Source organism: Balaenoptera borealis, assembly GCF_965194805.1.
Source record: "Balaenoptera borealis genome assembly, chromosome: 4".
Classification (NCBI taxonomy): Eukaryota; Metazoa; Chordata; class Mammalia; order Artiodactyla; family Balaenopteridae; genus Balaenoptera; species Balaenoptera borealis.
The window spans coordinates 57,928,405-57,951,290 of record NC_138861.1 but is presented as its reverse complement, the minus strand read 5'-3'; the positions used below and the strand labels follow the sequence as shown (position 1 = coordinate 57,951,290).

General features: G+C 46.9%; 1 protein-coding gene across 5 annotated transcripts in view; it reads left to right on the top strand.

Moving 5' to 3' along the window:
* The window catches only part of SHROOM3 (shroom family member 3), a 533,396-nt gene that overhangs the window by 492,345 nt on the left and 18,165 nt on the right, over window positions 1–22,886 (top strand). For all 5 annotated transcript variants that reach the window (XM_082389318.1, XM_082389320.1, XM_082389319.1 and 2 more), the window contains 5 exons: window positions 3,878–7,034; window positions 13,415–13,488; window positions 17,539–18,357; window positions 19,422–19,931; window positions 22,466–22,616. In XM_082389318.1, the coding sequence (XP_082245444.1) occupies window positions 3,878–7,034; window positions 13,415–13,488; window positions 17,539–18,357; window positions 19,422–19,931; window positions 22,466–22,616 (4,711 nt within the window). The remainder of the gene's footprint in view (window positions 1–3,877; window positions 7,035–13,414; window positions 13,489–17,538; window positions 18,358–19,421; window positions 19,932–22,465; window positions 22,617–22,886) is intronic.

Sequence of the window (22,886 nt, the reverse complement as noted above, 5' to 3'; positions counted from 1 at the left end):
TGGCACGTTTCTGAGGAACACAGTGGCATCTAGTGGTCTGGTGGTCGGCATCCCTCTGACAGACTTCTGACAGTTCCAGAAACCAGGAATATTACGTAGTCTCAGTCCTAAATGTGTGGATCTGCTTCTCGTTAAGAAGCAAGAGAAGGAGGGAGCTCTAGGGGTGGGGAAGGGCAGGAGTGAGGAGAGAGGGAGAGAGAAGTTCAGAGAGGCTGGAGACATGTAATTTTCACTGCCTGCAAGCTGGCTTGGATCTGGAATTCCACTGAAATTGTATTTCAGCCTCTTTCTGTCAGATCCTTGTCACTGCCTTTTTGCTGTCATACAGAAATCTCACAATGGTCCTAAAGTATTAGGACTTCTAAAGTCCTATATACTTTAGAAGAAACCTTGAAAAGTCACGTAGTCTGGTCCCCTCCTAAGAGGCTGAAATAACAGTATCAAAATACTAAAGAACTAGTATGTGTTCATTGATTCACTCCTTCAGCAAATATGTGTGGAATACCCACTACGTCTCAGATGATTTCTGATTATTGAGGGTACAAGACTGAACAAGACATAAAAAGCCCCCAACCTGCTGTATTTATTGTTTCCCCAGGTGTGTTCCATGGAATAATAATCCATTAGATACTCCTTGGGAAAAAGTTTCTAGGGTCACATAAGTTTAGAAAACATTGCTTAGTATATTTTCCTTTAAGAACATCACATGAGCAAGTTTATTAAGGACTCAGGAGTCTTAAAGTAATTACAATTATTTAAGTCATCTAGCCCAGTATTTTCCAAACATATTTGGTCACCTAAGCAATTAATATTCTAGGAGTACACTTTAGGAAATGTTTGCCTACACTTGTGCTTTTTGCTGTGGTTTAAGTATTTAGAAAATATTAATACTTTCAAACAGAGGTGATGTGATGTCAAGTAGTGGTAAGTGCCATGAAGAAAGTAAAGCAGAGTAACAGGGAGTAAGGACAGAAGAGGTACTTTTTAGTGAGTAGCAGGAAGTCTTCTCTGATGCAGAGACTTGAATAAGGGGAAGGGATTGCGCCAGGTGAAGAGCATTCCTTTTTTGTGGGAACAGCGAGTACAAAAGCCCTGAGACCCTGACGTGGGAATGTATTACATGGGTTATTTATTTATTTATCTATTTATCTGTCTATTTATCTATTTATCTATGGCTGTGTTGGGTCTTTGTTACTGCACGCGGGCTTTCTCTAGCTGCGGCGAGCGGGGGCTACTCTTCATTGTGGTGCGCGTGCTTCTCATCGTGGTGGCTTCTTTTGTTGCAGAGCATGGGCTCTAGGCACGCGGGCTTCAGTAGCTGTGGCTCGTGGGCTCTAGAGCGCAGGCTCAGTAGTCGTGGCACATGGGCTTAGTTGCTCCGCGGCATGTGGGATCTTCCCGGAGCAGGGCTCGAACCCGTGTTGCCTGCATTGGCAGGTGGATTCTTAACCACTGCGCCACCAGGGAAGTCCTATTTCATGGGTTTGAGGTGCTGTAAGTTGGCCATTATGCCAGAGTGCCGTAAGCAAGAAGGAGGGCAGTAGAAAATGAGGTAGGAGAAGTTGTCAGACCACAGTAAGAACTCTGACAACACTTGATGCACTCATCTTAAGAGTAAGTCTGTCTCTGTGTGGCTTGCAGCTCTTGCAGGGCTTGAAGACCTTCATGCCAAGTTCTTCTCAACCATCATTAAGAGTACCCCATCTTGGAAGCAGGAATGGCAAGGGTAGTCAGAATGACTGCTTCCAGAACATGGTAGAAGAACTTGTTCCTAGAGGGTGATGTCAGGGCACTCCATGGCATGGCATGGCATAGGTCACTTGGTCTTAGTTCCCAGTCAGCTTGGGAATGGGAATTGGGCGGGGACACAGCCCTCCCTGAGTAGCAGGGAAGAGCATTCCTGGTCCTCATGTGATGCATTCCATCTGAGGAAAGGTGGGTTAAGTTTCCCTTGGCTACAGGATGGAACCCACTCTATCCTAGCTCTGCCTGGCTAGAGATTTACTAGTGATTTCATATTTCTAGATACCATCTGTATTTTGAGATATGTTGGTGGTGGCATTTCCTCCCACTCAACAGTGTTACAGTTAACCCATCAGTTTATTCACTTTGATTTTTTTTGCATGCTCCTAAATTAGATTTGAAGTAGCCTTTTAGTGAAAGACTGCTAAAATTCTTAGCACTTGGGAGGAGGATTAAGTAGTGTCTACCACCTGCATGGAATTGATGAGCAAAACAGCCCTTGTGGGGTCTACTGCTTCCATGTGCCCTCAAAGTATTAGCTCTGAATCTTCTGTTAGAGGAGATAAAGGGAAGCACAAGCGGGTCATATGGGATTATCCTCAACTGAGCCATGTCATGTGCATTTTCAACACAGCCTCTTCATTTAGAGGGGAGTGGGAGTAAAAACTGTCAGTGACATATGCCATGCCACTGGGTGCCAGGACTGACTTCCCTAATCTGGTTGGCTCAGGAGCTGTTCCCTTCCTTTCTCCCTTGAATTTATACCTGTCCCTCCCAAAGCAGGATGCTCCATTCAGTAAGTTCACTTCCCTTGATAGAGAAAATTATTCTTAGGGTGAGTTGCTGAAAATGTAGTCTTCTTTTCCTTGAATTCCAGCACCAGTTTTGACTCAGCAGGTGACTCCTTCTATTCTCTTCCCATATACTGTGGAGACAGTCCAGCCACAAAGCATTATCGCGTACTCGGCCATTAAGGCACCATATTTACTTACGTGAGATCTAGAAATAGAATAATAGCTCCATGAATTTTAATAGCGTTTAAATGCCTATTCATTTAAAAATGGAAAACCTCAGGCAAGAACTCTTAGTTCTCCTTTCCTCTTCTTTAGAGAATAGTGAGTCACAAATGTTTGAACTACTGAGACTGCTGTTTGATTTTTGAGCTACTTACTCCTTCCTATGTCTATGTCCTCTCTCCCCCAACATTGCTGGGGTGAAGTATATTTTGATTTTATAATTAAAGCTAATTATAAGTAATTCTGTCTTATGGCAACTTTCTGGGGTGTATGATGCCAGGAGTGAGAGTCACTCCCCCTCCCCCAGGCAGGCTCTGAAAATCACCTGGACGAGCTCGTGAAGGAGGTCTTACCCTCCAGTGTATGAGGCTTTGCCCAGACTCTGGGAAGTTGTCCGTGGGTGATTGGCTCCCAGCACCCAAAAGCCTCCTAAGATTAAGGCTTCTTATCCAGCCTGCCTCTCCTTCTCTCTCATCCGCTTTCTCTAACTCTGTACTATTCTCTCAGTATTTCTCTCTTTCAGTTTTGTGTTTGGCCTTCTCCCCACAAACAAACTGTCTCTTGTACAGTTGAGATTCCAGGAAGATTGCCAGGGAGTAACCCTTCAATTCCATAAAAAGGAAAGATATTAACTAAAACCATGGACACGTGCAGAGTCTCCCTCAGCCATTCACGTGCCTGGTCTCTTACTAAGCTTTCCCCTTCTCCCCACAGACACCCCAAGAGACATAAAATGTCAGTCTCCATCACTCTTCCTCCTCTTTCCTCGCCCACCTCTCTCATTTCTTGGCATGTGCAGAATGTCACTTCTGGCATGGAGCACATCACATCAGTGTGCCGCCCGTGTCCAAAGGCCGCGTGGCTTCCTCGTGCTCCCCGCTTCTCCCTTGGCGAGCCTGGGTGATTAATTAGCGGCACATAGGTTGCGGCGTTGGGCAGTTACTCCTAGTGATGACACGTAGGGAGGCTGAGCAAGGCCCAAATATGGCCCTTTCCCCCCACCCTTCCAGAAACCAAATATCTTTCCCAAGAGTACGTTTATAGGCTGGGTCCCGTGCCTGTAAGCCTGCTGAATGATACGGACTCCCTGCTGACTGCTTTGCCTCCCTTTCTTCCAGCTCCTCTACCAGTGACCTCTCCGGCTATGACCATGCTTATCTGAGGCGGAGCCCTGACCAGTGCAGCTCCCAGGGGAGCATGGACAGCCTGGAGCCCAGCGGGGGATGCCCGCCCTGCCACCTTCTCTCCCCGGCCAAGTCTACCAGCAGCATGGACCAGCTCAGCCACCTCCATAACAAGAGAGACTCGGCTTACAGCTCCTTCTCCACCAGTTCCAGCATCCTCGAGTATCCGCCCCCCGGCATCTCTGGCCGGGAGCGTTCGGGCTCCGTGGACACCACTTCTGCTCGAGGTGGCCTCCTAGAAGGGATGAGGCAGGCAGACATTCGCTATGTTAAGACAGTCTATGATCCCCGGAGGGGGGTCTCAGCAGAGTATGAGGTGAACTCTTCAGGCCTGCTTCTGCAAGGTAAGGAGGCCCGAGCATTGGCAGATGGTCAGGGCTATGAGAAATGGCATAGTGTTCCTCGGGGCAAGGAAGCGCCACCCCCCTCCTGGAGCCAGCACTGCCCCAGCTCCTTGGAGACCACCGCGGACAACTTGCCTCCTAAAGTGGGTGCGCCTCTGCCCCCGGCTCGGAGTGACAGTTATGCGGCCTTTCGGCAGCGAGAGCGGCCTGGCTCCTGGTCTAGCCTTGATCAGAAACGGTTCTGCCGGCCTCAGGCAAACTCTGCAGGCACCCTGAAATCTCCCTTCATAGAGGAACAGCTGCATACCGTGCTGGAGAAGAGTCCAGAAAACAGCCCCCCAGTGAAGCCCAAGCATAATTACACCCAGAAGGCCCAACCTGGCCAACCTCTGCTGCCGACTGGCATCTACCCGGTACCTTCCCTGGAGCCACACTTTGCCCAGGTGCCCCGGCCTTCCGTGAGTGGTAACGGCACCCTCTACCCTGCGCTGGCCAAGGAGGGCGGGTATCCAGCTCCGCAGGGAGCTTGCGACAAGACGGCCACCCTTGATGAGAATGGGAACCAAAATGGATCTAGCAGGCCTGGCTTTGCCTTCTGCCAGCCCCTAGAACATGACTCGGTGTACCCAGGAGAGAGGAAACCTGAAGTTTCAGCCAAATGTGTCCCCTACAAAGTGCATTTCCCCTCAGTGCCTGAAAACGAGGAGGAGACCTCCCTGAAGAGACTTCTCACACCTCTCCAAGGCAACAGCCCACATCCCAGTGAGAGAAAGAGCACCCAGGGCAACAAATATTCTAATTACCATGGCCTCCAATCCCCTCAGGCTCAGGCCTGGCAAGTGGGTGAAGACAAGAGATCTTTCCTGCCCTCAGAGCTTTGGGAGGGTAATTTCCATGAAGACCACAATGCCAACCTCCGGCGGAGGCTCGAGAGAGGCAGCCTGGGCCAGAGCATGCCAAGCAACTTTGGCAAGACCACATCTGCCTTCTCCTCCCTCCAGAACATTCCTGAGAGTCTAAGAAGGCAAAGCAGCCTGGATCTAGGAGGGGGAGCCCAGGAGATCTACCTGGAAGGCACATCCACCTGTGCAGTCAGCACCAAGGCAGAGGACTCTGGAAGGACTATTGTTCCTGATCACAGGAGCCAGCTGGACAGGTCAGTTTCCTATCCCAGGCCTGAGGGGAGAACCAGTGCCTCGGCTTCGTTCCACAGTTCAGACCCGAGGTATGAAGAGCTGCCCTCCCCGCCCCCGCAGGAGACATCCAGTCTGGGCCGAAGGAGGCTCAGCTCCAGCAGCGCCTCGGCTCTGCAGGGCTTTCAGTACGGGAAGCCCCACTGCTCGGTGCTGGAGAAGGTTTCCAAGATCGAGCAGCGAGAGCAAGGGAGCCAGAGGCCCCCGAGTGCGGGCAGCTCTAGTTACGGTTATCACCACAGGCCCAACAGGACACTCCCAACTTCTCATACTTTGGGGAATGACTTGGAGGAGACAAAGGCCCATATCCGTTTTTCCGAATCCACGGAACCCCTAGGCAATGGGGAGCCGCACTGCAAAAACGGGGAGCCGAGGTCGGAAGAGGTTTCCTGGCAGCCGTGTGGTCAGCAGCCGAGGCGGGACGCTCGCCTGCTCCGCAGCCAGAGCACCTTCCAGCTCTTCAGCGAGGCCGAGAAGGAGGCCGTGTGGCCCGATGACCGGCCCCGCACGCCAGACTCGCCCGTGCAGGATGCCCCCTTCAGCCGCGCCTACCGGAACAGCATCAAGGACGCGCAGTCCCGCGTCCTGGGCGCCACCTCCTTTCGACGCCGGGACCTCGAGCCGGGGACGCCCACGGCTGCCAGGCCATGGCGGCTGCGACCCGCCTCGGCCCACGTGGGGCTGCGGAGCCCGGAGGCGCCGGCTTCCGCCTCCCCGCACACCCCGCGCGAGCGGCACAGCGTGACCCCGGCCGAGGGCGACCCAGCCCGGCCCGCGCCCCCCGCCGCCCGGAGGGGGCCGCGCCGGCACCTGACCCCCGAGCAGAAGAAGCGCTCGTACTCGGAGCCCGAGAAGATGCACGAGGTGGGGGTCTCGGAGGAGGCCGAGCCGGCGCCCCCGGGCCCGCCAAGGAAGGGGCCGCAGTTCGCAGAGAGCTCGGTGGCTGACCGGCGCCGCATCTTCGAGCGAGACGGCAGGGCCTGCTCGACCCTCAGCCTGTCGGGGCCCGAGCTGAAGCAGTTCCAGCAGAGCGCGCTGGCCGACTACATTCAGCGCAAGACCGGCAAGCGGCCCGCTGCCGCCGGCTGCGGCCTCCAGGAGCCTGGGCCGCTGCGGGAGCGCGCCCAGAGCGCCTACCTCCAGGCCGCGCCCGAGGGCCCCGGCCTCGCTGCGGCCTGCAGTCTCTCCTCTCTGCGGGAGCCCAGCCTGCCGCCCCGCAGGGAGGCCGCCCTACAGCCGGCCACCGCGGAAGGGGGTGGCGGGGAGCCGCCACGGGCCCCCCGAGATCGCAGCAGCTCCTTTGCCGGCGGCCGCCACCTCGGGGAACGGCGCCGTGGAGACCAAGCCCCGAGAGAACTGCTCGGTGGAGCTACTGGCGGTCCAAAGGGCCCGCAGAGGCTGGACAGGACCCCTGGGGGGCCCTCCCCGTGGGGGTCCGCGGCCGGGAGGGCCGGGAAGTCCATGTCGGCCGAGGACCTGCTGGAGCGCTCAGACGTCCAGGCCGTCCCTGTCCACATGAGGTCACGGTCATCTCCCACCGCAGACAAGCGCCAGGTATGTGCAGCCAGCGGGTCCTAGCACTGCCCCTTGCATCCTGGAAGCCTTAGTGCGGCTTCTCTAACCCCCTCCTCTCCCCTTCGTTTTCCTTTTACACGCAAGAGAGTAGCATTTGTTTTCGTAAGGTGATGTCTTTCTCAGTACCCCTGTCTGATGAGATCATTACAGAGATACAGATATATAATACATAGATATCGATACAGTTGTGTGGATATCTTATGTAGTTACATGTATTATATATCGATATAGATATCTATACATATATATGTGTGTGTATCAATGGATATAGATGTATATGTGTACACACACACACACACACACACACAGTAGGCCTCGTATTCCTGGTTCTGCACTGGAATGGAAAATATTGGGAAAATTCCAGAAAGTTCCAAAAAGCAAAATTTGAATTTGCCAGCACACCAGCAACTATTTACATAGTATTTAGATTGTAAGTAGAGATGATTTAAAGTATACAGGAGGATGTGTGTAGGTTATGTGCAAATACTATGCCATTTTATCAATATAGAGCATCAGGTGGATTTTGGTATCCGTCCCTGGGGGTTCCTGGAGCCAATTCCCTGGGGATACTGGGAGACAAGTGTATATAATATATATACACACATACATATATAGTATGTATGTATTATATAGTATATACATATATATATAATAACTTCATTTTAGTGTCACCCACTTCTCAGTGTGAGAATTAGATTAGGAAAATTTAGGGGTTATCTTTTTTCTTTGTTTCGGTGGGTTTTTTGTGTTTTGTTTTTTTGTTTGTTTTGCTGCTTTTCTCTTTTTTTAAGTTCATGCAATAGAGGCTGTGTCTCAGTATTTTAAAGATGCTAGCTTCATACCTTCTTTGTTTCTATTGGACTTTTGCATTGACAAAATAAGTATAGTTATTGACTTTGATAATTGTTGGTTGTTGAGCTCCAGGCCCTCAACTAAGTATGCTTTTATGTTTATTATCTCATTAATCCTCAAAATAATCCTATATGGTAGAGTATATTTTCCATATCAAATCCATGTCTCTCTGTCTCTGTGTACTATCGTGGCGAGGTAGGAGAATGTCAGACTTTCAAATTCTCTCATAAAGTCTCCGAACTATGCAAAGATCATGAGGAGCTTCCCACTGGAAATTTTAGGCAGAGCTAGGAATAAAATCCGAGCACTCTGACTCCCAGGAGTCTATTAATTCCCCTAATTCTTAGCCCATCCTCAAGCTCTGCGTGCACTGCAGGTCGATGTCCCGCCTCACGGTTCCCTTCCCAGGTAAGAAGATACGAGGAATTCACATATATGTTACCACAGGGGAGAATACCCCTCCATTGTCCCTTCTCAGATTCTGTTTTCCCCAGCAGAGAATGCAATCATTCAACAGGCATTTGTAGAACGTATGTTTTACGAAAAGGACTGTTTATAGGTTTAAAGGAAACGTAAGGGAAAATAAGGGTCATACCTTTCTGGGGTTCATAGTTGAGCAAGGACTATGAACTTATGTATAAATAACTAACACGAATAGTGAATGCTTTGGGAGTGGTCATAAATAAGATGCTGTGGGAGGGATAGTAATTCTGAGAGGATCTAAGAGAGCATCTCTTGAAGGAGAAGGGTTTTGAACCAGGCTATAAAGGATGGGCAGGATGTTGACAAAGAGTTGGAGGTTGTGTGTGGGAGGCATTGAGTTGGAGGAAGCAGCTTCGGACAAAGAAGAGTTAGCCATTACTGCCTGAGACATCTGTCTGCTGCACTGCTTTTGCAACACACATACGCACAGCATTGTGAGAAAATACTGCTCCCTCCCAGATATTTTCTCTTCAGAAATATTTTCTCCCCAATATAACCCACACACACCACACAAACACACACAGTCTATAGAGGCAATCCTCCGTAAGCCTCCAGTAGCTGTTTTTCACCCCTTAGCGTGAAGAAAAGAGCTAATTTCCAGTCCTTATCCTACCCCTAAGACGCTTTTAAAATCCACATATGTAATATGCCATTTCAGCTAGTTTGATGGGCTTCGGAAGCTCACCGTGTAGCAGAACAAACATTTTCTTCATTTCTCTCCCCATGTTCTAAAGAAAATAGAAATGTTTAGGTGAAAACTAAATCATCTTCTGATAGATGTCATTTTTCTCTCTTGGGGAATTTGTTGGATGGTTATGAATGTTATTTTGCCTTCCCTTCCACATATTTCTCAAGCCTGGTAAACTGGGAAATAGAGCTAAAACATAGGCAGTATAGAGAAATGATCCCAGTTAAATCCCAATTATTTGGTATTATTTGAAAAACTTTCTAGAAAGACAGCTAAATACAGAACATTATTTATGTTCTCTTTCATAAAGCGAGTACCATATTTAGAAATTATTTAACGTGGGGAATATGATGCCAGAGGGGGGAAATATTTCAACGTGAAATACTTTATCTGCGCTGCTTTGCTCCTACAAATTCTGAAAATAGGTTATCATCCCCCAGATTGCAACTGCACCAAGACTGTGTTCTTAGGCTTCCTCCTTCATTCCCTGGCTCAGCAGCTGCACTGTGCCTGCCCTGAGACTGGTCCATGGCAAGGTCTGCCCTTCGCATCTTCTTCGTACACCCATTATCTACCTTAGTTGTAGAACTAGTGAAAAACAAAATAAAACTAGTCTCCACATAATTATTGTGGTTAATATTTTAAGATATTATTATTTATTTGAATAAATTCCAGGAACTTTTACCATTATCATTAAGCTTTGGTGAAGGTGTTAAATAACAATTTTTCTCATCCCAGCTTTAGAGGACTCTGAGAAATTAAGTGACCCTGTAGCGACTAAATCATCTGGCTGAGTTAAACCCAAAATATGGAGTCTGTTTCTGGTGCTGGCTCAGTCCGAGGCATCCCGAACAAATGCTGCTTGCTCCTGCCAGGCAGATGCTAATAGAGCAGGATTTTACAAGCTTTGGGCAAGGATTCAGCTCCTTTTCAAAAGTCCATTAGTGAGGATAGTTTTTGCTTCCAAAACAAGGTCAGCATGGAAATCAGTTTCTCTGTTTATAAAACTCGATCATTCTTGGGCCTGGAACGATGACTGTAGAAGGCTGCCACCTTTCGTAACCTGAGACCTGCTCAGGCACTCAGCAAGCCCTGGGCCTCTCCTTAGCCAGCTGTGGTCGTCTCTGAACAAGCAGCCTCCCATTCCCTCTCCTTTAATTCCTCTTAATTTTAAAGGTGTAATTGCAGAACAGATGGATATTAGTGATGGAGCTAAAGGGCACATCAAATTCTTGGCTATTTCCTACTTTCTGTGAGACTTTAGAAAACTTAACTGTTTTAAAGTAGGTAGGCCCTGCAAAGCTGCAGGAAAAAATCCAGACATTTCTGCCTTGGAGATGGAAATTTATACCTGTTCGTTGGCATAGATCTAAAATATAGCAGAGGCTATTAAAAGAAACCTTTTGGAGAAATAAGATTCCTGGTGGGGTATTGTTTTTTTTTTTTTTTTTCCCAGATGCTGAGTTAGAGTCTTCTCTGGTTCTCACTGTATTTTCAGAGATCTTCATTTCTTATATGTAGCACATTCACCATGTGATGATGTGACAAACATTTGATTGCTGAGGAAATTGCTCAATGCATGGAACCCCACAATGTTGGATGTAGTCTTGATTCTGTAGGATGCAACTTGTATATCATTTTTAGTACCTCTCAACAAACTTGGGGATAAATAACAGAATCAACTTTCCACAAAATGTAAAGTTACAAATAGCTACTAATAATCAAATGTTTACTATGTGCCAGTCACTGTACTGTGTTTTATAAGCTTAAAATTAATCCTACATCTATGCAAAGGAGGAGATACCGTTGTTATCGCCATATTACAGATGAGGGAACTGAGGCACAGAAAGGCTGAGAAATTTGCCCAACATAGTGGGAGCAAGGTTTTGACCCCATACTGTCTGACTCCAGAGGTTTTAAGTCACTATACCACGCTGCCTCCCGGTATCAAAAAAGACTGGGCGACTGGAGGGAGGTGAGAGTTAAACATCTTATATCTGAAAACTCCAGCCAGTGAATTGATTTCATTTTAACATTTATCAATTACTGTTATACATTTAAATAACATTTAAAATTTTTAAAAATGAATTTCTAATTCATTTTAGCAGATACTTGAAGCTGATATTACAAAGTAGATGAATATTGTCTTCATATTTCATTGGTCATAGAGATAATAGGATATTTAATTCAGAATCCAAAGGAAGAGTGCGAATCGGAATTGGATGGGATTCGGGTTTATAGTTCTAACTGTACTGTGCCTAATGAAGAATAAGAACTGGTGTACTTTTAAGTCGGTCAAAAGAAGTTAGAGACGATTAACAAAAACAGACACTTAACAAGTATCTGTTGGCATAACTCTATACCTGGTATTTCTCCCATTGCCACTGCTTTTTCCTAAATTGTCATAATAGTTTATACTTCTTACCAGTTTATAGAAAATCAAGTCTTCTTTGAAAGTGCATACGTGCCCAATCTAAGCAAATAAATGCAACAGGAATGTATCCTCCTTGGGCTTTCTACTAGGTTGGGAAGGCATTTTCCTTCTGTCCAAATGGTATTTCCATTGACAGGAGATGTAGAGAGTTCTCTCAATGGCCTATTACTGGGTCTGAGTTCTTTTATTTTATATACACCCACAGAAATATCAAGCTCATACTGTAATTCAAAGGAAGTAATAGAGTTGAAATATACATTTGAACGTTACTAGGTTAGGAGCTTTAAGGGGACCTAGATAGGCTTTTCCAGTTAATTATTGGCGAAGCTGAACATTCATGTCAACAGAGGGGGTGGAGTGGGGAAAGACTTTTATTTTAACTTTTTATTTTATATTGGAGTATAGTTGATTAACAATGTTATGTTTATTTCAGGTGTACAGCAAAGTGATTCAGTTATACATGTATCTGTTCTTTTTCAAGTCCTTTTCCCATTTAGGTTATTACAGAATATGGAGCAGAGTTCCCTGTGCTATATATACAGTAGGTCCTTGTTGGTTATAAAGGGACCATAGGGTTTTGCGGAGAGTAGGAATTCCCATTCCCTCTAGTGATATTTGAGCAAGTCAGAGACACATGGAATTCCTTTTTCTCAAAGCATTGACATCTGATTGTATCCAGCTCAGCCACCATTCAACTTAAGATTCCAAAGATCGACCTTAGGCTTTGAGGAAATCATGGTTTGAATCCTAGCTGCTTACTTAATTGTGGGTAAGATACTTATCCTCTCTGAGCTGCAGTTACCTCCCCTCTCCCCATTGTTATAGGTTAAATTACGGAGGAAATGTCAGGTGCCTAACACAGCTCCAGGCACATCATTTGAGGATTATAAGGAACTTGGCTGAGTGTCCAGCACACAGTAAATGCCGAGGAGGGGGAAGCTGCAGTTATTAATAATATTCAGGGTTGTTTCTTCTTTGGACCTTCTCCCACCCACGTTTGGCTCTTTTCATTGCTTCTTAGTACCTCTACCAATGATTGGGGGGAAAAAAAGAAAAAGAGAGAGAGAGTGGAGTGGGGTGATGAAAAGCATTTGGCCCTTTGGACAGAATAAATGGTGAAATAAATTGTTGAAATTAAGTTTAGGGCTTACATGTGGATTTAATTTTCCTGTTTTCTACCTGTCTCCTATTATCATAAATAATTGAGAGTTTTATCAATAGCAACATCATTGTCTTCATCAGGGACCTGTACATATGAACTGATTTTACACTAACAAAAACTGACCTACAACCCTTTCAGGAAACTAATATATACCCTTATTTAAAACAAAAACAAATAATGACTACCCTTGAAATGTCCCCAGTGTTATTGACATTACATGGGGGTGAGATGTTTTTCCCAGAGAGAATGTATTTCAACCTGATTACAAGCCAGATTCGTATCTAATTCTTGAGATTTTGCTGAATTCAGTAAACTCTCCTTTTCCTGTCATCTCCCATATTTCCCTATTGCTGTTTTGAAAGCTTGGCCCTTTGAATTAATTTTCATCATTATATTTCAAGTATAGGAGTTGTTTGAAGTCTGGAGATGATTGTTATCGGACTTCTCTTGTTTAGAAAATGTCTTTGTTAGGAGAGGCACCCAGTGAGGTAGACTGAGGTTCTGCCACTTGTGACCTTGGGAAAGTTAACCTCTTGGGGCCTGTGTCCTCATCAATGCAGTGGGATTAACAGTACTTCTTGGGCTTTGAGGATGAAATGGGTTAGTATGTAAGAGTGCCACCATGATGCCTGATAATAAATAGTGAACCTCCAATAAATGTTTCTTCTCCTTTATACCTCCACCCCCTTGGTAAATTTAAAGACCTGTTGGTAATAACGCTGTGCCTCTTGTGTTTTAAGGATGTGCTTTTGGGGGAAAACAATGGCTTTGGTCTTGTGAAGGATCCATGTTATTTGGCTGGCCCAGGATCCAGGTATGTATCTGTATTTATGATGCCCTCTACCTTATGAATGCTGCTGGAGTTAAATGCTTCTGTTCCTCTCTACCAGAAATCGAAGTGTGATATTATGATGTTTCATAGTGTCATGTGCCACCTCTTCAGTTTGTCTAGGCCATGGGGAGCTTTATTTTTTATTTATAGATGACTTTCTCTAAGAATGATACTATTCAAAATAGGTTTTGAATGTGTGCTATTGAGGCAATGGTTGACTTCCAGTAAGTTTGGCATCAGAATAGTTGATGGATATGCTCTTCTCAAGTATATCCTCTGGCTCTCACACGTGGGGCCTCTCTTAAACGTGGCTGATCTCTTCTGGCTCTGTCCCAGAGGATCAGGTCTGCTGAATAAAGCAGTAGGGGAAGAATGAGCGTCATGAACAGCCTTCACAGAACAAGACAAACTTGCAGGAATCACCTGAAGTAAAAAATAAAGCTCTAAAGTCATTATTTTAGGCACTTAGAGATAGAAAATAGCAGGAAATTCATGTTTTAAAAATTGCCATCAAAATCATTTCTCCTTGGTAGAAAAAATATAATGGGCAATTTTTCAGAATTAGAATCTTTAAACTATTCACTTGGAGCTTAAGAGGTAGAAATTTCCAAAGAGAGTTTCCTCTGAACCACATGCCTGTATGTAGTTTTAATGCAGCATTATAGGACTATCTACTGTCATCTGTTATTACTAATGGTAATACATTTAAACCCTCCCTACTACCGCCCATGATTTTTCAAGCCAGTTCCTTAATTTTTACTATGTTTCATTCAATCATTGTTTCTCTCTTTTTCTGGCATTCACCTTCTCGATAGCTCAACCTAATACTGCCAGCATGGTCAGGAAGTGGGTATTAGGTGACCTCCTTCACTGCCAAGAGCAGCCTTCTGTAGTTGGTCTTGCTCCTGGAGCTGTGCCTTAAAGTGAAGCAGTCAAGGTGAGGCTGAGGACTTTAGTTTGGCTGCATTAATTCAAAGCTAGAGAGAAGGGAAGACTAACAGTGAACTAGAGCTCTGCCAAAAGAGAGCTGGTCTGAAGTCTAAGGTGAAACTAAAGTCAACCACAAAAAATCCAATTGCTGGATTCCAAAAAGGACTTGAATAGACATTTCTCCACATGGCCAACAGGCCCATGAAAAGATACTGCACATCACTAATCATCAGAGAAATGCAAATCAAAACCACGCTCATTAGAATGGCTACGATCGAAAAAACATAAAAGAACAAGTGCTGGTGAGGATGTGGAGAAATTAGAACCCCTGTGCACTGTTGGTGGGGTTACAAAATGGTATAACTGCTACGGAAACAGTATGGAGGTTCCTCAAGAAATTAAAAATCTATCGTATGACCCAGCAATCCCACTTCTGAGTATAAATCCAAAGAATTGAAAGCAGTGTCTTGAAGAGAGATTTTCATACCCATGTTCGAGGCAGCACTATTCACAATAGCAAAGAGGTGGAAGCAACCCAGATGTCCACAGATGGATGAGTGGATAAACAAAATGTGGTGTATGCATACAGTGGAATATTATTCAGCCTTTACAAGGAAGGAAATGCTGTCACATGCTACACCCTGGATGAACCTCGAGGACATTATGCTAAGTGAAATAAGCCAGTCATAAATACTTTATGATTCCCCTTGTATGAGGTATCTAAAGTAGTCGAATTTATAGAAAAGTAGAATGGTGGTTACAAGGGCGGGGGAGTGGCAAAAGAAGAGTTGTTGCTTAATAGGTTTATAGTTTCAGCTTTGCAAGACGAAAATGTTCTGGAGATCTGTTTTGCAACAATATGGGTGTACTTAACACTACTGAACTGAACATTTTTTTTTTTTTTTAATTTATTTACTTTTGGCAGTGTTGGGTCTTCGTTTCTGTGCGAGGGTTTTCTCTAGTTGTGGCAAGCGGGGGCCACTCTTCATCGCGGTGCGCGGGCCTCTCACTGTCGTGGCCTCTTGTTGCGGAGCACAGGCTCCAGACGCGCAGGCTCAGTCATCGTGGCTCACGGGCCCAGTTGCTCCGCGGCATGTGGGATCTTCCCAGACCAGGGCTCGAACCCGTGTCCCCTGCACTGGCAGGCAGATTCTCAACCACTGCGCCACCAGGGAAGCCCCGAACTGAACATTTTTAAATGAATTTAAAGTTAAAATGAATTTAAATTTAAAGTAGTAAATTTTATGTTATGTGGGGTTTTTTTTTAACCACATTAAAAAAAATGCTATGAAGGAAAAAAATGAGACTAATCAAACTTAATTCCTGAATATTAAGATTCCTGGATACATGTCAATAGACGCTTGTCTCTCACATTCTATTATAAAAGAGACTGAAATAAAATCTTCATGATACTAGTCTTTATTCTTGGAAAACAATCACCAGGAAAAAGTATTCTCAACCAAACTAAGCATTTAACTCAACTATTACCTTCAGAAATACAGTTTTTTACAGTATGGTTCCTATAAACTAAGAAGATTAAACATAAACTAAAAATATTATATCAAGGTTTATTTGGGCTACATCTTTAAAAGATAAATATTATTTTATTGTGTATTTTAGTGGTGTCTCCCCTTTTTAAAAAGCAAAATGAAGGTACCTGAGTTGGTCCTTAAAACATCAGATTCCAGTTACTCCATGTCCTATTAGAGGCTGCTAAGTTTAAAAATAGTTCATGGCCTGCAGTCTAAACAGCAGTTGGGCACAAGAGACGTCGTTTGTTCAACAGACATTTACTGAGAGGGTACTTTGTGCCAGGGTCTGGGGATAGCAAAATGAATAAGACATGGGGGTAAAGAGCACCCCCAGTGAATCTCCTGCCCCTGGGTTTCTGGTGTGCCCATTTGGGAACCCACCAAGAAGGACAGAATAGCCACTCTTGAATATTGACAGGTTTCTGGTAAAGACACTGCTTCTAGATGAAAAGGATCTGTGATGGGAGGGGAGGGTATGCATCTGAGCGGAAGATGGGCCTCTTACTCAACCATCGGCATTTATAGTAAAGAAAAAATAATGGCAGGAGAAGAGCTGATTTGGTTCTTTGTGGTCTTTTCCTTCTTTATGCTGCTTTGCCCTCACCTGGCACTTAGATGATTTCGTGGCAGGCCTGTGCTGGGGCTCTGACTTGGGACTGAGCCACAGCTCTCTCAGGACACGGGTCTGTAAAATGAAAAATGCCATCTGCTCTCCAGATTCACTTGCACACTAGTCAGGGAGCTACAAATGTGGGATTTACAAATTAAGGTTGTTTTGCTGGAGATATTTTTATCCTCACATTAACTCTTGCATGGCAGGCAGGCGGGCAGTGCTGCAGACGTGTTTTCTTTGTTTTTGTTCTCCTTTTTTTCCTTTCAAACACGTTAACAAACGTAATGGAAATTGTTGGGTTTTTCCTTAGAGCCTAGAGGACAGCTGTTTAAACGACCATGCGCCCTATTTGCTCGTTATGGTCAGTCTCTCTCTCCAGAGGTAACTGCTTATTAGCTCCTTAGGTGAGACTCTCCCTTTCCTTCTTACTTTCCATTTTAAGAAATGAAAACACTGGGAGACTAAGAGAAAGTTGTGAATAAACCCTTCAGATTCTGCGGCCCACGCAAATACTTTCCAAACAGACCTCCCCCGTGGGGTTCTCACCTGTGGAGAACGAGGCAGCATTCTTTTCCCCAGAGTCAGGAGCTGGTTCCCAAACTAGTCCTAAAAGGAGCAGAAGAAACATACCTGCTCCTGCCTTTTATATCCTGAAGCCTGTCCTCAAAAGCTGCCTTGCATGGGGGGAGGTGGATGGGGTGATGAGAGAGGGTTAATAAAAAGAAATGCCTTGTGACCCCAGGCTTGCCCTGTGACATTTTCCTGCAGGAGTTTATGCCTACCCGGCCTCTCATTTAAACTTGGTTCTTTGTACGAGCAGCCAAGGGAAGACCGTGTGCAGCTTCTCCGGGGTTCCTTCTCCCCACCAAATGCTTTTCCCGTCCATGTAAGGCACCTTGGGCTCAGCGTTTGCCCCTTCTCTTCAGAGCTAACCTATGTGTCTGTATCCCGCTCCAGGCCATTCAGCTGTTCCAGCCGTGAAGAGATGTCGTTGCTCCAACACCATCCCAGCCCTCGTTGCGGGGTTTCGGGCTGCAAAGCAGGTGGCGGTGCCTCCATTCCCGGCAGGGGTCCGGGACCGCTGGACCCTCCAAGGCAGGCCAGCAGAACGCCTGGCCCCCGGCCCCTGTCCTCAGGAGCGCAAGGGCATCTCCCGGACACCAGGGCTGCACCGCCGAGCTCAGCCCTGCCTGCCCCTGGCCCCTCGAGCTACTGCTCACAGGCCGCCGCCGCCCAGCCCTGCACCCCAGCCGGGACCCCCAGAAGTGGCGGCCACCGGCCGGCCCAGCCTCCCAGCCCCGAACGCAGTAAGGAGGAGGGAGCAGGGACGCGGCGCTCCCCGCCCTGGGTGACGCGGGCCCACGCGGTCAGAGAGGACAGCCTCCCAGAGGACACCGCATCGCCTGGGTGCGCGAGCCCGAAGCACTACCCGAAGCCGCAGGCCCTCCCCAGCCCCGGCAGCACTTCCGACCCAGACACGCCCCTCGGGGCCCCAGACACGCCCCTCGGGGCCCCGGGCACTCTGGGCAGAATCTCCCTCCGGATCTCTGAGTCTGCCCTGCTGGCCTCCCTGCCGCCTCGGGAGGACAACGACGACGAGGTGTTCGTGAGGGACCTGCGCTCCACCGCCACTTCCGGCCCCAGCTGCGAAGCAGCGCCGCCGCCTCCCAGCCGGGAAGCCCCGGCCCAGAACCTGGACCTCTTCCCTCCGCCTCCCCCTGAAGCTGTGTGCGCGGAGCAGTGGGACAGCGAGGGCTACCGGGAGCCCCACGCCAGGTGAGAGCAGCCCTCCGCCAAGGTTAAGGCCTCCCTACGTCAAGGTTAAGGTCTCCCTCCCCAGTAAGAGATTTCCACGCTCCACGCTTCCCAGAGCCGCCTCTGCTGGCCACTGGAGAGCCCTGTGGAGGTTTGTTAACAGGAGCCCAGCTCACGAAACTGGCACAGCTGTTCCATTTGTTGACCTTGGTGGTCGTCATTTTAGGAGTCCTTGGGCGCCGAGGTGAGGTTCATTTCTGTGGACGTGGCAGGTTCAAAGGGTCCAAATAAACAGCATCCCTCTTCCCTGCCCAGAGTTCTGAACCCGTTAAGAAATAAGGCAAAAGAAAAAGGCATTCTGAAGACAAAAAAAAATCACTTTTATTACTGAGAGAGCTGATCCTGGAGAATATGGCTCCTATCTGAGTATAAGTGGGCCTCCTGATACTGAGCCCCAAATTAAACAGCGGTGCCCGCCTAGTCACAGGCTGCGCTAGACACACACACAGCAAGCACACGTGTGAGCACGCAAGAGCAAGCCTGGAGGTAACCTTACTCTCTAAAGAGGCTGGACTAGGAATGGGCTATGGTCAGCTTCTCTTTGCAGAGTCACTCTCTGTCCGTAGGAAGGAATAAAGAGTAAGGCTGAAGGTCATTAACGTTTAGGGAAGACCTCTGCTTGGAAGCCAGGAGAATGAGGAAGAGGCGTTTCCCAACACATACTCCCTAGGACAGCACTAAAATACATTGTCTGATAGCACCTTTGTTGTAACTTCCTCTAAACACCACCTGTTCCCTTTCACTACCCTCTGTTCACTTTCATAAAGCTCTGGAATCTGAGAGCAACATTCACCAAAACTGAATTCCTGCTAGATCTGTCCCCCTTAAAAAGTCACACAACCTCCCTGTGACCAACTAGTGGACTTAGTTGAAGGCCCTTATGAACCCTGCAGTTTGTGGGGAATAACAACCCCAGAAACTCCTGATGTGTGTGGGAAGCTACAGCCCTCGTGTGCAAACGTGTCCCTGCCTTCCTTCACCCTCCTGCTGACTCTTCTCTTACCACTCTCTTTTAATGTCCCTAGCAGCTCCAGCAAACTTGCCGAGGTGACAATTGCCAAGGAAAGGCCCATCCCTGGTGCAGCCCATTTGGTTGATAGTCAGATACTGGCTTCCAGATCCCAGACTTCTCTCAAGAGTTCAGAGGCCAACGAGACCGACCCACCCTCCACCACCGGTGCTCTGCCCCAGCCTCCCGGGCCTCTTAGCAAGCAGCCAAGCCCAGGGCAGCGACCTTCCATCCAGACCCAAAGCCTCAGCCACGACCCAGTCAGTGGGACTCAAAGTTTAGAAAAGAATGTCAGTTCTGGTCCTCAGAAGACCTCAGAAGACATGAGAACAGAGGCTCTGGCCAAGGAAATTGTCCACCAAGACAAATCTCTGGCGGACATTTTGGATCCAGACTCCAGAATGAAGACAACTATGGACCTGATGGAAGGTTTGTTTCCACGAGATGCTAATCTGCTGAAGGAAAACGGCATAAAGAGGAAGGCCACGCAGAGAACCATCAGCTTCCCAGGATGTGAAGCTAAGAGGTAAGTCCCTGGTCATGTCCCCAAAGAGACTTAAAATTGAACTCCTTCCATGGGGGTGATGGTGAGTCTAGAACAGCTTATCTGAGGTTTTCCTGCTTCCAAAGATCCTGACCCCAGACTGGCATTCCATCTCAGCCTTAGGGGAATGGCTCTGACCTACCTTGAGTTGTTTGCCCAGCAACAAGTAGTAATAGTAATTACTGTTTATACCTATCGTTCACGTTCTCTGCGTCAAGCATTATATTCTTTATGTAAACATTATCTCATTTAATCTTCACGAGAACCTTCTGAGATAGCTACTGATTTTATCTCCATTTTACAAATGAGGAAACTGAAGCAGAGAGGAATGAGAACCGTGCCTAACTGAAGTCATAGATCATGTGAGTGATGGCATCCGCGCGCTCTCAGTGCTTATACAGCACCGCTAAAAACTCAGCACACATGCAGCTGCCCGTTCTGCCAGAGTTGCCCTTACAGAGCCCCACATGGGTCAGTGGTGAGGGAGGGGCAGGTGGAAGTGGTGAGCACACAGGGGCCTCCCCTCGGCCGAGGTGAACATGGTCTTGTAAAAAGCGTGACAGCCTAGAGAAACAGATTGACTTAGTCCGCTGACATTCACCTTTGAAGAGGTAGCGTGGGCGTCTGCTCGCATCCTGAACATCACGAAGGGGCTGAACAGGAGTGCACCCGTGGTCTTGTTCAGCCGTGGGCCTGCACCTGAAGCTCCCTGAGCAGCGCATTCCCCGCCCTGTAACGTGCGTCCCGGCGCCTGCCCACAGCCGGTGAGAGGAATGTGAACGGTCTGTATTTTTCCTCCTTTTGACTTCTCCCGGGTTATTGCAATATTTTCTTGCATGTTTGATTTCCTTAAGGGACGACTATGGGAGAGATTTAGAATGGTTTTTATTTTCTTTTAAATTTTCAGTGAAAACTATATGGATCAATAGTCCGGAGCTCCAGTTAGTGGCTTCCAGACTAAATAAAAGCAGAGAGCATTCCATCTAAATTTGGGCTTGCATTTTAGAGATTTCCAACTGATCCTAACTAAATTACTAACAGGAACACTGTGTTTTGAGTTGCAGGGGAGGGGAGAAAGGAAAGAACTGTGCGGTACTTACAGGCTATCTGATAGGTTATTGGAGGCTCTCCTGATACAAGCCCTCAGCAGTCACCTTGTCCAGCCCCTCCTTTTTCAGATGTGGCAAACAGAGACTAACTGAGGAGAAGTGACTTATCCAGGGTCATGTGTTTAGCAAACACTTCTTAAGCACCTACAATGTGCAAGGCAATCCACTGGGTACACGAGGGACCCACAGTTGAGTTTCTGTGGATGTGACGGTTCACCACGGGTGGTTGTCCTCCAGTCACTCGCTATAGGAAGACCAAAGTAATTTACAAGTAAGTGCTTAGAAAAGCATTTCCTGGCATTATCCATGAGAACATAAGTTTAGAAGTGAAATGGTCATGTAGCTTTTGCAGCACTGAGAGCTTCCTAAGGCAGTGCAAAAGGATGGCATCGCCATCTTCTGGTAAAAATGAGCATTGTCCTTGTTGTACATGAGACTGCGCAGATAGCCACTGTGAGGTTTAATCAGATAGATGTCCAAGAAGCCCATTTGTAAGGCAGTGAATATATGTTGGGGGGGGACTATATCAGAAGACCTTTTCCCCATCTTTTCAACTAACTGGATTAATAAGACTGTACTGTTTAGAGGAATAACCCCAGCAAGCGGGAAACTAGTAAAAACACCTTTTTGGTGGTTCTTTATTCCATAGTAAAATGATGGTCTAGATGTTAAACAATGTCACAAGATTACCTCTCCTAGAAAACCTAATTACGTCCATAGAGTCATTTATTCAGTGAGTAGGGCTTTACCTATAGAGTATGAAAGGCAGCTTGATTATAGTAAAACAAAGAACATAGTTATCAGGTTCCCAACTTCCAGTTTGTTCTCCAGCCTTGAAATCCCCCTGCTGTGTAATCAGTGAGTAGATTTTACATCTTGTATTCGTTCACTGTTGACCAGCAAGCTCCAAATTCCAGGCTTACATAGAGCCTCAGGTTTACATGAAAAGGAAAATTGGTAGGTGTCCAAGCAACAATTATAGTAGGCATCAGAAACATTATGGGTAACATGGAGGAGAAGGAAATAATTAACCTAAAACCTGAGATTAGTGCAGCACCTTGAAAATACTTTCACAGTGACTAAGTCGTGGTTCCCTGTTGTCTTTCTGTGAAACAGGGAGTCAGTATCATTCTATTTATCAAAAAAGGAGAAACATACAGAGAGGTTAAATGTCCGTAGTCCTGACTCCCACTCCCCTTCCCAATATTGCCCTTGGTGGTTTTCCATCCCGAGTATGCTGGCTTCAAGAGCCCCACACGTTACTAGGCAGTCACCAGTAAATACTTATTAGTTCATCCTAACTTCTGGGAAGATATTGAATATAATTTTTTTACACATTCCCGAATGGACAAACATATGGTGAAATTAAGCTGCGTGTGGCTGTACTTTTTGTTCTTTCTGACCCAGGAATGAAGACAAGGAAGCAGTGGGCATGTTGGTCAACTGTCCTGTCTACTACAGCGTGTCTGCTCCCAAGGCCGAGCTTCTGAACAAAATCAAAGCTATGCCAGAGGAAGTGAATGAGGAAGAGGAGCCGGCAGACATCAACGAAAAGAAGGTAAGGAAAGAAATGGGGGCCTTTGTTCTGCTCCCCCCAGAAAGATAGTCGAGGTCCTAGCAGGGTTGTTGGCCCCTTTCAGCAGGAGGGGAAAAGGCCTGTCACATCACCAACCTCGCCAAACCATCACGAGGTTCTCGACTTGCAGGGCACTTGGAGCAGTTGCCTCACAGCTCTCCTGTTATTTTTGTTTTTACAAATGACAAAAGTGAAGGTTAGAGGGATTAAGGTATTTCCTACAAGTCACATAGCTGCTTCCTGGTCTAACAC